General features: G+C 30.8%; 1 protein-coding gene across 2 annotated transcripts in view; it reads left to right on the forward strand.

The window, feature by feature from the left end:
- The first annotated feature begins 4,580 nt into the window (after window positions 1–4,580).
- LOC124368499 overlaps window positions 4,581–13,855 on the forward strand; it is a 39,746-nt gene continuing 30,471 nt past the window's right edge. For both annotated transcript variants that reach the window (XM_046825746.1, XM_046825747.1), the window contains exon 1: window positions 4,581–4,689. In XM_046825746.1, the coding sequence (XP_046681702.1) occupies window positions 4,616–4,689 (74 nt within the window). In that variant the 5' untranslated portion in view covers window positions 4,581–4,615. The remainder of the gene's footprint in view (window positions 4,690–13,855) is intronic.

The following is a 13,855-nucleotide window of genomic DNA, read 5'->3' on the forward strand; positions in this document are numbered from 1 at the left end:
ATATACAAGTCAGAAAGACAATTTGCCGTCTTAGATTGTGTATTTAATCACGAATATTATGTACATGGCTAGATAACAACTTAACAATTCTGCGTGCTCGAGATGTTCTTTCGTAAAAAAATCCTTACCTTACGTAATAAGCAAAAGGGTTGAATTCATAAGAAATGCTAACTTTATTTTCAACATTACATTTGAAAAATAAAACACTCGCACAATAATTGTTATATGTGAGAAAGTGTTGAAATTCCAATCGTAAAGTTATAAGGCGAAGACTGTCGGCCGAAGCGGGACCCCGGGGCGATGTATATCACTTTGTGGCGAGAGTGTCCTTGGTGACACAAATTGGAAATACTTGTAACCCTTATCCCTTTTGTCCCTTACCCAATACTCTTGGGACTACCTGCGTCGGTCTCTCGCTCTCTAACTCTTTCCACCTGTCTCAATAGTTTTGTATATTGCTTGGTACAACAGTCCAAGCAGGCACACTTCTCCATCATTTTCAGTTGAATTGTTGCGGGAAAGTAAGAATGTTTTAGCTAAGTATTTTCTATAATATATTTTATTATAAGGGACACCCAACAGGTTTTACACCGAAAGGGCGCTATTTATCTTTTTCCTTGTGATATATAAGTTAACGTGCAATCACAAGAGGTTAAGTTTTCTTTTTTATTTTATCATTTTGTTTTTTTTTTTTTTAAGGCAGTTTGGGTAGTGCTAAGCTTTAAACATTTATTGTAAAAATGTGTAGTCATTGTAAAAAATGGGAAATAAACATTTATTATAAATAGCTGCCTGAAATGTAAACATTAGTTTTAAATTACTCTGAATAAATGTGGTCCAACTTGTAGTTGTCTTATATTTCCAAAATTGTATTTAGTGTCATTTTTGTTTATTAGATCATACTGCAGATATATTATTGCAGATATAAGTTTTACGATAAATAAATATTTTGAAAGATTACAGTTAAATTGTATACTTGAATTTACTTTAATTTAGCCATTTATTAGTAATTGGTCAGTCACATTTTAGTAAGACTCATGGGAACAGTTCACTTGTTCACTACAGCAATAAATAAACTTTAATTGTAGGGCCAAAATTGCTTAGGGATACAAACCGAAAGTGGGGTGAACTTAAGTGAAAATATAGTTAATACACATTATAAGCTCATTTATGACACTTTGAAAACTTGTACAAATTTTGATTGACTGATTTGAGGCGCTTTGATAAAGTTGAAATTACTCCCTTAGTAGACGTTCAGTCAGAAACGTGCAAACCTTTCTTGCAACCTCCAAAATAAATATGGATATATCAATATTTATTTGACGACAAGAACCGTATCTAAGAAAATACCGAATCTAAAACCTCTATATTAAAGGGTTACATTTGGAAGGATAAGTTATAACACAAAAAAGTTCCTAATCCATTATAAGGTGGCTAATGACAACTCATACTAATTACAGACTGCAACTTTCTATTTTCCGTCAAATAAGTACGAATGAAGCCATTTTAGCTACAATCTTCTAATACTTTAATTGTCTAATCTTTTATAGAGTATAATGTAGGCCACACAATTGAAAACCTTTGTTAAATCATAGATAACGTTAATGGTGACTGTTTTATTGTCCAAGCTATAAAAAAATCAGCCAAGATAAATACGTGATTCCACTGAGTTCATCATTGTAGTAAAGAAAAATTAATAAATGTATAGAGATTGGCCAATAGTAATTTTTTTGAATGGATCGTGTTTTTTAAGTTGGAGTTTCCAAGTTTAGTGATAAAGGGTTTATTGTTAGAAAGATTTATTAATTGTAATTAATAATAGTTTCAGCAGAGATATGCAACACTTCTGAAGTCGGGTATGTTAGTTGACTTATAAACCCTTAGACAGCATATGACGCCAGCCATTACCGCAGTTACTTTACCATTGATTACCATTTATACGACGTGACTGCATGTTTGCCACGTTTAAAAACAGCAGCGTAGTTATTGATTGGGAATATTGAAAAAACACAATGAAATACATTTGCTACTTCCAATGGGTAGTTGATAGGTATGTGTATTGTCATACATTCTAACAACTGATCGTAATACAATCTTAATTTATTTCTACAAACTATTATTTCCTGGGATAATCCAGTTCTTTTTAATTTGTCCCGTGATATTTATTTTTTTAAATGGAGCAATATATATTCAAATTTTAATTTTGACCACCATTTAAACAACCGAACATTTTAGATAAGTTTAAGTTTATGGAATGTCCAAAGTTTTTGATTTAATTAATACTTGAAGCGTGTGAGTCTTTCATGTGAGCTGTAATTACGTGTGCTTTTATCCCTCTGATTAATTTTGATTACTTGCGCATCATGGTGAGATAAGGCAGTGGCTATGACTGACACGCCCCTGGTATGTCGGTCATAGCGCTGTTTATAGCGATCCGGTGTCACTATAAACATCAGAATGCTGGAATTCTCGTCGGTGAATTCACGAACCCCCTGATTAAATGTCACTGACAAATATTATAATTCTTTTGCTTTTACCAAACAGGTAATACTGAATACTTAATCTATAAACACTATCGATATTTAAACTTTAATTTTAATAAAGTGCCCTCAGAGTATTGTAAGAATATATTTTCTAGAAAATATATTCTTCCAATAGTCTAGACTTTCTCGCGCGCTGTAAACGATATAAACAAAGATTCAGCTGGCACTGTTGGAAGTAACTGAAATTGCCGAGAGCTCAAATATAGTTTTGTCTATTTAAGTAACATCAAAAACAATTATTTTCAAATCCACTTGGAGTCCGGTGGAACATCGAAATTGTAGACGCTGAATGACTTTTACTGCAAGTGGTTTAAAGCGCCTGCGGATAACCCAACATGCAAACACACCGCTGGTTTGCGGGTTACTGCTACATGCAAACCAGTGGAGGACTTGTAAAAGGTAGATTTGTTCCGTTGACCAACCTTAGAGGCTGAGGCAGGTATCACATAAAGCCTGCTATTCTGAAATATTCCAGCATGCTACGGGCAGGCATGTTGGGGAATTTATCGTCGGACACGACAATACTTGTTTATTAAGGTAATGCTGTTCCACTATTTTGGGTCTGGCTGCAGTGAAGAAGTTACATTTTAACATGCAATACACATCTCGCTTATTTAAATTTGTCCTTTTTTGTTAAGGTGGAATCATTTGCTTCTAAAACGACTTCTACGTTTTAATCATAGATATAATGCCAAAGAGTTTTGAGAGTTATCTTTGTGGCATTTACCTGTTTGTTGCTCCGGTATAGATCGTGCCCGTGAAGTATTAATCAGTTCAATAATCCAGTGCATTCGTTAGTTAATAATAAAAAAAAAAAAAAAAAAAAAAAAAAAAAAAATCAGGATAATCATTTTTGGAACTCTTAAATTGGAAGGTTTTTACGTGGCTTATAGAACGACAGCTACTTTGCTACTTTGCTTTGGTATTTATTCACCAGAAACTACACCCATATCGTTTTAGATATTTCACATGATATTTCAATTGCATACATCGGTATATTATTTGACTGATTATTCAGAATAGAACAAACAACACTGTGTTATTGTTACCTACAACGTTTGTAGGTAATATTCAATATTTCAATACGTTCCCATAAGTCCTTATCGTGACTATCACAGATTGCATTTTGATGTAGGGAGTAATTATTTTTTTCATTAGCTTCTATTTATGAATATGTGAAAATATCACTTGAAATGGGAAAAAACGAAATAGGTGTAATGTTTTATGAGTAAATAAGTTGTCTTTCTACACACCACGTAAAATTGATCTGCACCTATTTGTAACCCATTACTGATTTCCGTATGAAGATAACGTTTCAACGAGTATTGTAATATTATTTGAACCGCAAACATTGTTTTTTTCACAAGAAAAGTTTTCATGTCATTATGTCAAATGATAAAAAACGTATTCACAAACAAATAAATTATAAAAAGATATAACTGATAAGAAGTCGGCAATACCAGCATGACAATTCATCAACAATGAACATAAACAAAAGGCACTTACATCGGGCGCTGGCAATTTTAGCTTTCTCTATGTTATTCTCAGGGACGCTGAGGCCGTGCTGCTCTCTTCCTTCTATTTAGTAAACTAATCAAGTCATGTTAGGCTCCTACATTCATTTCTAAAGTATATGGGGAACATGTATCCATGCCGCAATTCATGCAAATGGTTTTGCACTTCATTTATTTTAATAGAACGCTGACTCACAAGTTATTACATTTTGTATGTGCATATATTCCTAATGAGCCAATTATGAATCTAGAAAAAGCGTCGATTCATTTCATACCACTAAGACAATCTCAGAGCACAACTGAAACGGTGGTAATGTTCCATTGTTACGATTTAACGAAACCAATTTGTGGAGTGATTGTCAAGAGCTTATTATCCGTTTTGTTTATACGCCATAGAAGCATATTCGCAAATCTAGTCCAAGTGTTTCGTGTCAATTGTATATATTGAATGGTTTAATTTAACGAATGACTCATATTCGTACGTGATCTCTTAGAAAACAGCGAACAATGGAAATACCTCCAGACTTGCTTGAGTTTCTAAAGCCTTATTCAGTCACAATGAACATTCCTCCTGGGTTGGTACTGTCACCAATGTTCCCTCTACTTGTCTTTCCAGACCCACCTCTTGAAAGGTCAGAACAAAATCTACTTATTTCATATACTTTTACTGAAAATTTCTACAGTTGCCAATTTTGGTTAAAACACCAATTATGCGCATTTGTTATAGTTAAGTTATATTAAAGTTCCTATCGAATGTAAATCAACCAAGTTTGAGTTTTGAAATTTAATCTATTGAGGTACTTTCATAGGACACATTTGAGAATAATATACTATAACTATAATACCATTATTCTTGTTTAAACCGTGAGTTAGAAAGGGAAAATTTTCAATTTCAAAAGTACTGAATATAGGAAAATTAATATTTTACTCAAATTTGTTTTTAATAAACCTTAAAACTATTTTGTGATTTGTTCGAAGAACAAGTCTAAAGAACTGCTTTAGCTAATAACATGTTACTTGACGGATATTATGTTTAAATTAAAACAAGCCTACTATGGTTGCTTGTGCACCGATAATACCATATGCAATTAACAGTTCGGACTCTTATAACATAAACTGTGTGCGTACTTGTAAATCTAAAAATCTGCTATCAAAATTATTATAAGTATTAACATTGAGATTCTATAAAAATGTTTAATACAGTCAATATACCAATAGCTTAGATTTTTAAATTTATTAATTGAAATAAACACAAAGCAATTTATCATTAAATACCCTTATAATATAGTATATTCGAATTGATTTTGTTATATAAATAAGTCCAGATTGTCATAATAGTAATGATTTTAAGTTAGCTTTTAAGCAATCTGATAATTTTAGTAAAATAGCACAAGAAATTGAGATATTAAAAATCTTTATTGCTTTAAAACATTTCAAGTTTCAATTGGTTTATGAATTAGATTATTATAATATAATTATTAATAAAAAGCTGTTTCTTAAATACTTGACTCTGATTTTAAAGGGTTTACTCTTTAAAAATCATACAAAGTGAAGAAGGAAATATATTTACTATTTATGTATAGGATTAATTTATGTTCTTGCACTGAAACCAAAAAGTATTTATCGTTTGTAGTGGACCCAGTACAATGTGTCCTTTGGAACCGCAATTCTTTCTCATGTTTAGAACATTACAAGACTAGCCAGAGGTTTTTATTTATGTACTGCTTTGAGATAGTTCCTTCTTGTCCACTTCACTTCCTGGCAGGAAATGTGAAAATTTCCGACTGAATATTAAAGAAAAAAACGTTTTTACGTCATTAATTCAATCGTATCTTAATTTAAAGGAGGACTTGGACGATTAGGAGATATGCTCTGATTTCTTTATTTGTTAGAATGTAAAGTAATCTATGCATAATGCGTCACATGAGAAAATAAATGACTTCACACAACTGCCACAAAGTCCCTCTAAGTCATTAGGTATATTCCAAAAGTGTTTTTGTCACCCGTACTGTAACGAACTAAATCGGATTTTCTTGAGAGCCTTAATACTTTGTTAGGGAGGTGCTTTTCCAATAAATAATTGCTGTCTCACCACCCCAGTGGTTAAGTTGGAAAGTTTCAAAGTAGTACTATCAGTTTCGTAACGACATTAATAATACGTTGACTTTACAATCTATGGCGTCATCATCTAAGGGATACTGAGTGGCTTCGCCGGCATATGTGCCTAGCCAATCATATTTCGAGACTGGGAAAGTAGCTTGCAACTTTATCTCGTTAGTTTATTTGGTAGTAATTTCGGTGTGCTGCAAAATATATTTTAACTAAGCTTCCAACCCCTAGAAATTCCCTGTGATTTATTTAAGGTTCCAGGCTTTTTGGATAAATATTTACGCGCGCGCGTGTGTGTGTGTGTGTGTGTGTGTGTGTGTGTGTGTGTGTGTGTATGTGTGTGTGTGTGGTGTGTGTGTGTGTGTGTGTGTGTGTGTGTGTGTGTGTGTGTGTGTGTGTGTGTGTGTGACATTTGCCTACAGTACGAGGACAGTGAGAATTGTGTGCATCTCCGGGACTAAGAGAGACGGACGTGGAAACGGGCACCTGCAGTGATAACAGGCATACAATCTGCTAAGCTAATATCGTTTTGTATAAGCAACAGTTTTACTTTCGCGTTATGTTAAGAAGTTATTTATTTAAGTTTTTTTTTTTTAATTTACACATTTTATAAATTACGTATCATTGTAGTAAATTCATTTCAGTATATCCTTGTTATAGTACAATGATATCGTCATATAAATGTAATAAAATATAGGGTATTTTGCTTTAGATATAATTCATAAACATTCTAAAACAAAACTGCAATACATAAAAAATTAAATATTAAGTGTACATATTATTTTTTTCATAATAGCTTAGTAAGTGTTTGATTAGATAGATTATTTTGTTCTCATCTTAAGGTGAAAAAGTTTAAAATAAGATGTTACGTAACAGTAAATAAGAATATTCAATTATATAGATTTATAGTATGAAATGAAACCTCATTACCCAAAATTAAAAATTTTAAAAATGTTTAGTATATTGATGTATGGGTCTTTCCAAAGTATCTTTTCGCCCTCTTTGAACATTAAGTCAGGGTAAAATCTATATCTTAATGTTTACATGTTGCCTACTCTACATAAAGGAACTTTTCAAAATAAATATTAATTTATCCACACCAGCTTGTGGAAGAATTATTACTTTTCTTCTATGAAAACAATATTGTGATTTTATATGTATAATTTATTAGTATTTACAGGAGAAAATCAAAAGTAATTTTGATACTCGGGCTCTTAAAACATTGTTCAGACGATCTTCCATCGTATGAACGTACTTCTATAATTATCTTTATATGTATAAAAGCGTGAATTCATCGCTATATGATAAATATTTTCTTGACGAATACAACTAAAAGTCAATCAAATTGGTAACAAGAAAAGTTTTATTTTTAACAATCTAGGACATTAGGAAAGTCATTCAAATTATTTCAACCATTATATGAGTTGTAACATACGGTTTTTGTTGGCTATAGATGACTTAAAAATGATCACGTTTCTATAAACTATGTATAATAATAAAAATACTGAACGTTCAACCCTGTCACATGCCTGGACCAGGTTTCAGATACGATGAGTCCCCTCTGAAACCGGAATAAAGTTCAGAGGAAGTATAACTGTTAACTGTAAAAGTTAAGTAAATTAGTTCTACTTCCTGTGACTGATCCGGGCTGGAGGGCAGAAGTAAATGTTTTGAAATGGTTAAACAAATATTTATTATATATATTAAAACATTTTATTTGGAATGAACTGCCATGAAATGGTAATTACTTAATTTTTAATCTTTTAAATTTAAAAATTGGTGTTATTTTATTTGATCTCTATTTCTCAGAAAATAAACTGGTTTTAATACATAGTGCAGTTAGTAAAAGTAGGTCAATTAAAACAGGTACGGCATAATATATAAAGACTTTGCTGAACTCTATATAAAATCAATAAGTGTACCACAGTACTAGAGTTGTGAGAATGAGAGTTCTAAGACATTTTCCCCACCTACCTATCAGTTTTTGGAACTTCCAATGATCAGATTATCAACGAAAGGCACTTACTTTACGCAGTTTGTATTGCTACATGTATACAAACTCCGGTTTAATGATGGCATACTGAAGATTGCTAATTCAGATTCAGATTCAGATTTCAAATTCTTTAACTGGATACTCCACTATAGTTTGTTTTGTTTATTCAGTGTTGGCATTCAAATTTACTAGCTTAAAATTAATATCGTAAAGCATTGTTTAAAAAGCTCTTTAATTGAAAAGCTCTTAAGCGTGTTTTGGTTTTGCTATCTCAACAGTCCACTTTTTGAAATATATTTTTGTTTTCTTCAGAAAATCTGGCTTTTTAGCGTCACGGCTTTTTTAGATGTTTGCATTTAGGCCTTTGATTTTAATCATCAGGGATAAAAGATAATAAATTTTGATCAATGAAAATAAACATTTACAATATTAAACAAATTACTATAACTGTCAAGTCCGGATGGAGTTAAACCAGCAAAGTGGACAGGGTATCTATTTATAACACATAACTCATGATTGTACAGTGAAAACATAAAATGCTGTAAAATGGAGCTTTTCTATAAATGCTTGTCTTTTCTTGTAAATGCTGCTAAATGCTTGTCATAACAATAATTCACTAAAGTTAAAAACCATGAAAACGTTAAGCCGAAGAAAAATCTATTTCATTAATCAGATAGTTGATCATATACTGTTGCGCAACATTTGTAATTGATCACACTTTGCAATGTTCCAGATAAGATGGAAAACACAAAAGCTTGTAAAATACTCCAGTTAACTGTTTGAGACGTACAAGACAAGGACAAGTAAACAAGTGTTTCATTTCGCTTGAGTAACTGAATTTGACTTGACTTCGCGTACAAAAACATTCCGTATATTTTATATTCAAAATATCAGTCTTTTTATTTAAAAATTACTACATTTAATTATTAAACTATATGCTAATTAATATCGTTTAAATTTACAGGTATATTAGAAGTAAATGACAATTTTAATTGAGTTCAATAATGTTTTGTTCATTTTTATAATAAGATCCATTATTTTATTGTTTTTGTTTATTGTCGAAACAAAAACTAATCAAAAAGCTTATTATAAACCTCTTTAATATTTATTTTATTATTGCAATGAGCTGTTGGTTTTTATAAAGAAAACACGTTTTCTGAATAGGTCTGCATGTACGTATATTACTTATAATATCTTCTACATCCATATAATATTTTATAGTTTTTTTGTATCTAAGTAATTAGCAGTATAAAAAATTACCATTAAAAATACCGCATTTAGACAAGTTCTAATTTACAATTTTTGTAGAATAGGGAGACCACCTATTAAGCCTTTTTTCCTTCCTCGTGAGCTAATAGCCTATTGGACGATCTTATAAAACAGAATAAAGTAGAGAGTCGTTACAGTACAAGGTCAATGGTACTGATTAAAAGTGCTAAGGTAAAGGATTTGAATATGCGCTATTTCTAACTCAGATCCAAAGTCCGTTTAGACCGCTTGCCGCAGCTCTCAACCATAATCAGCCTCTGTTGATAAAATAGAAAAATGTGCATCTGATTTTTGAAAAACTTTGTGTGGTCAAAGATAAACTAGCATAAGTAATATCTTCAGTAATTATTTATTTATTTCAACAGTACACACCATTTATAATAGTACCAAATAGAATAGTACAGAGTAACTTAGTGTTTTAGATTTATATATAAGTACAACAGTAACAAGAATATGACTAGGATTAATAAATACTACACAAAATACTTAACAAAATATGAAACAAATAGATACAAATAATAATAAATAATAGATAGATAGTAATTGATTAAGATGGTAATACATTTTCCGAAGACTTTGCATACAAAGAGTGTTCAATACCAATAAATACATTAAAAGTGATGCTAAACATTATCGAGCAGTTTGAGCAAATTAACGACCTACCTGTATGGTATATTCTTAGAGGGAGTTGAGAATGTACCCTTATATTGCAATAAGACATTTTAATGTAGTGGTTTTGCTACGTCCTTATGAAAAACCTAATCCTTCGAAGTATAAGAACTGTATTACACTAACCATGTATGATTTTCCTTACATAGAATATCGAATTACTTTGCTTCCCTCCTTCTTCAAGAATTAAGGAGAATACAATACTTTCATTACGCCTGAGCTTGTTCCAGGTAATATAATTTTTTAAATGCCCAATCATATTAAAAACGTTTGTACGTAACAGGGAACTTAAAAATAATAAAACCTACAGCGTATACAGTTTTGTTTGCACACCTAAACAAAGTTCACTATTCAGTTACTATCCTAATGACGTGTTTCATTAACACTATATACATCTAAATAAAAAAAGACACATTAAACTTAATTTCCCATAAATCGTACTTGTGCATTAATACATTTATTCACTAAATACACTTGTAGATACATCTTGTATGCGTTGTATCATTAGTAGAATGGCGTGAAGTTATCATCAGCAGAAAAGTTTCAAGAACATATTTGTGCAAGTAATGTTTTGACATGGTGATGGTGTGAACCATATAACTTAGATTTTTAGTTATGATACCGGCCGCTTAAGTCTAAGAACTAATAATTGGATGCTTAATTCTATGACATGCCTCTTTCTACAATTCTGTTCCTTCAGAACCAAACGAGCAGAAATAACAAAAAAAAGCTTCGGTGTTATATTTCAAATTTAATTTACAATGGTATCGCTTCTTTGATCTGTATTGCATAAATGAAAATTATAATTCGACGAGTAAATTAATTGTTCCTGACACATCCGGAAAAAGATATTGAGCAGCTCGGTCTCTGCGGTACGGTGACTTAAGGCGCCAGTCTCCAAAACAAATTGTAAAATGTATTGGACTTCTAAAGAACTCCGTCAGTCCAGACATGCTTTGCATGGTAATAAATATCGCTCACTCATAAAATAACTACTCTGGCAGCAGTTTAGAACACTGCCGTATAAATAATAATCTAACCTCATGAATTCAAATATTAAAAAATAATTATTTAGGAAAGGAGACATTATATGTTTTTGACTATTATCCAAATTAAAAAAAACTATGGCTGATTTACATATTATATTAGATAATTTAATATCAAGGTAATTTCTCAACTACCCCATTATAACTAGCAGATTATTGACAGCTATCCCTCCATTTATACGACAAGCTCCGCCTCAAACGTTGGCTTTAAACTGAAAGAGACCTACAATTTGAATACAAATTGGCACTATAAATATAACGCAATAATTAATATTATATCTGTAGATCTACCAAAACTATAATATTTAATACGCCTGTCAAAAACTTACATAAAAAATTTGAATTTCATAAATTGAATTTTAAACTGTAACATAAACTCGTATTATATTTGTCGTTTGTCTTCGTGGATGAGAAACAGGTTTAAGGAATTGAACTTTAATTGATTACGTTTCAGTCTTCTGATTTATGACACTATAACAAATAAACACTGTATATACCTAACATAAATACAGAAAAAATGAAAACGTCTAGATCAATGCACCGTCTCCAATTGAATTAATTTTAATGAGTTTATAGGCTACAACATAACAAAAGATCACCATGAATTCATCTTTAACCAGTACTTGAATCATGATTATCTTGACGAAAATCTTTTATTTGACTGCTTTGATCGGTAAAAAGAGAAATTTACTGGAATTTTAAACGAAATTGAATTATTTAATCTATAATAAATCATATTAATCCAATGGAAAAAATACAAATGATTTTACTACAAATCAAAAATAGTTTAAAATAGTTGGTTTTAAATAAAACTATTAATTTTAAATCGACGTGTTTAACAAGTTCTCTCTTGCTTAATGTAAAATAACTGTAAATGAAAAGAAAATTTATTTCAACGTAACTTATAATCTTTATTTGATTATTTAAAATTGTAATTATACTTTACGATAGCACTTGTTCTTGAATATCTAAATATAGTGCCTTGGAATAATTCAATATACAGTGAAGTATTGTCTAGATACTTCAAATGGAACAACCAATCTAATATATACATATTGACTCAATGCCAAAATTAAAAATGGAAGCTAAAGAGTACAACAACAAAACAATGGAAGCCAAACATACAATTTAAATGAGTAAGTAGCAGATTTAACTAGAACAAACACAATAGTTTAATTAGCGATCCATCATTGTTATAATTTTTATTGTTGCATTTTAATGGACTGCAACAAACAAAAAGTACAAAGTAGTTTTTTTTAGGTACTGTACTGTACAATATAAAGTTATTTAATGTGTTAACAGCAGATTTCATTATATAAGAATTGTGTTATAGAGTATAGCATTTTTGAGGAACTGTAACATATTTTGTGAATCTAGGTTAATTATCTTAGTTGAAATGAATATTAAATTTTTATAGTATATTACTAGTTTTATAATTTTGTAATATAATTTTTTTGGCTGTGTCGTATGTTTAATCTACTCTTTTTACACAAATTAAACGTATGTAAAGCCCTAATTTTTTTGGGATTTTTAAAATCTTTTGCAATGGCTACTTGTACGATTTTTGGCAGCAGCCATAAAGCGGATAAACGTTATTAGTTGTCCGCTAAAAGTTAACGTTAACGGTAGTTGTTGGAATGTGTTTCGCTTAGTCAAATTCCGTACAAAAAATTGATTTTTTTATTTAACAAGAAATTAGTAATATATTTAAAAGTTAATATCATATATTGTAATATAATAATAATATTAAACTATGAATTGGTGCCCTCTAGCAAGTAATATAGCTTATTCCTTGTGTGGTATGGCCTGTAATAGTGCTCCGTTATCTATATTTTAGTATTTAATTAAATCTGCAATCTTCTAATTGTAATCTACTCGCACAGATCAAACTACGGGCAAGAAAACCAAAACGGAACAGAATCATCACATTAAGCGTAAATTTAAATCTCCAACGTGCTTATAACTGTTGGAGATTTAAGTTTGCCTTACATGTGTTGATTTTTGAATCTACTGAATGAAGATAATGACTTCGAGTAACAACAGTAGTAATATGTAATACCAAGTAATATGATGTAAGTTAAAGGTATGTTATAGAATTACACTATACAACATTACTAGTATAAATGGATAATATAAATTACATATTGTATTAGTATTTAAATCAATTTTGCGGCCAGTTAAAAATGTCAAACATGTAACTTAATTACTACACTAAGATGTCTGTCTTTGACCGTCATATTATAATTATCAATATAGTATCAGATTAACTAATCAATATAAATTATCAGTTTGTGTGGCGTTAAAAGATAATACAGACATTACGCGATTATGTATATATAATGCTCCATGACGACCAGAAAGTAAATGTCAAACTTGTTCTTTGACCTAACGCTCTGACATTTTGCGATGGCTTTCTATTTCGACTTCAATTCGTCTCTTCAGCTAAGGAGCTCGCGTGTAGAAGCAGCAGATATACGGTGCAACACACACACCTTAGCACTTGATGTGTATAGTAAACAATAACAATGCCTTTGCCAGAATACCGCATTTTGCAAATATTTGACTTTGTCTTTTGAGGAAAACGAACTGTATAATAAATGTTTGTTATTTGTTAAATTTTTATACTATCTGAACTCCGGAAAGTCGGTAATTTTTCTATGTAGCGGAATTATAAGAAACAAACTAATAACAATTCTGCGTTTTGAACCGACG

This window comes from Homalodisca vitripennis, chromosome X, assembly GCF_021130785.1.
Source record: "Homalodisca vitripennis isolate AUS2020 chromosome X, UT_GWSS_2.1, whole genome shotgun sequence".
Classification (NCBI taxonomy): domain Eukaryota; kingdom Metazoa; phylum Arthropoda; class Insecta; order Hemiptera; family Cicadellidae; genus Homalodisca; species Homalodisca vitripennis.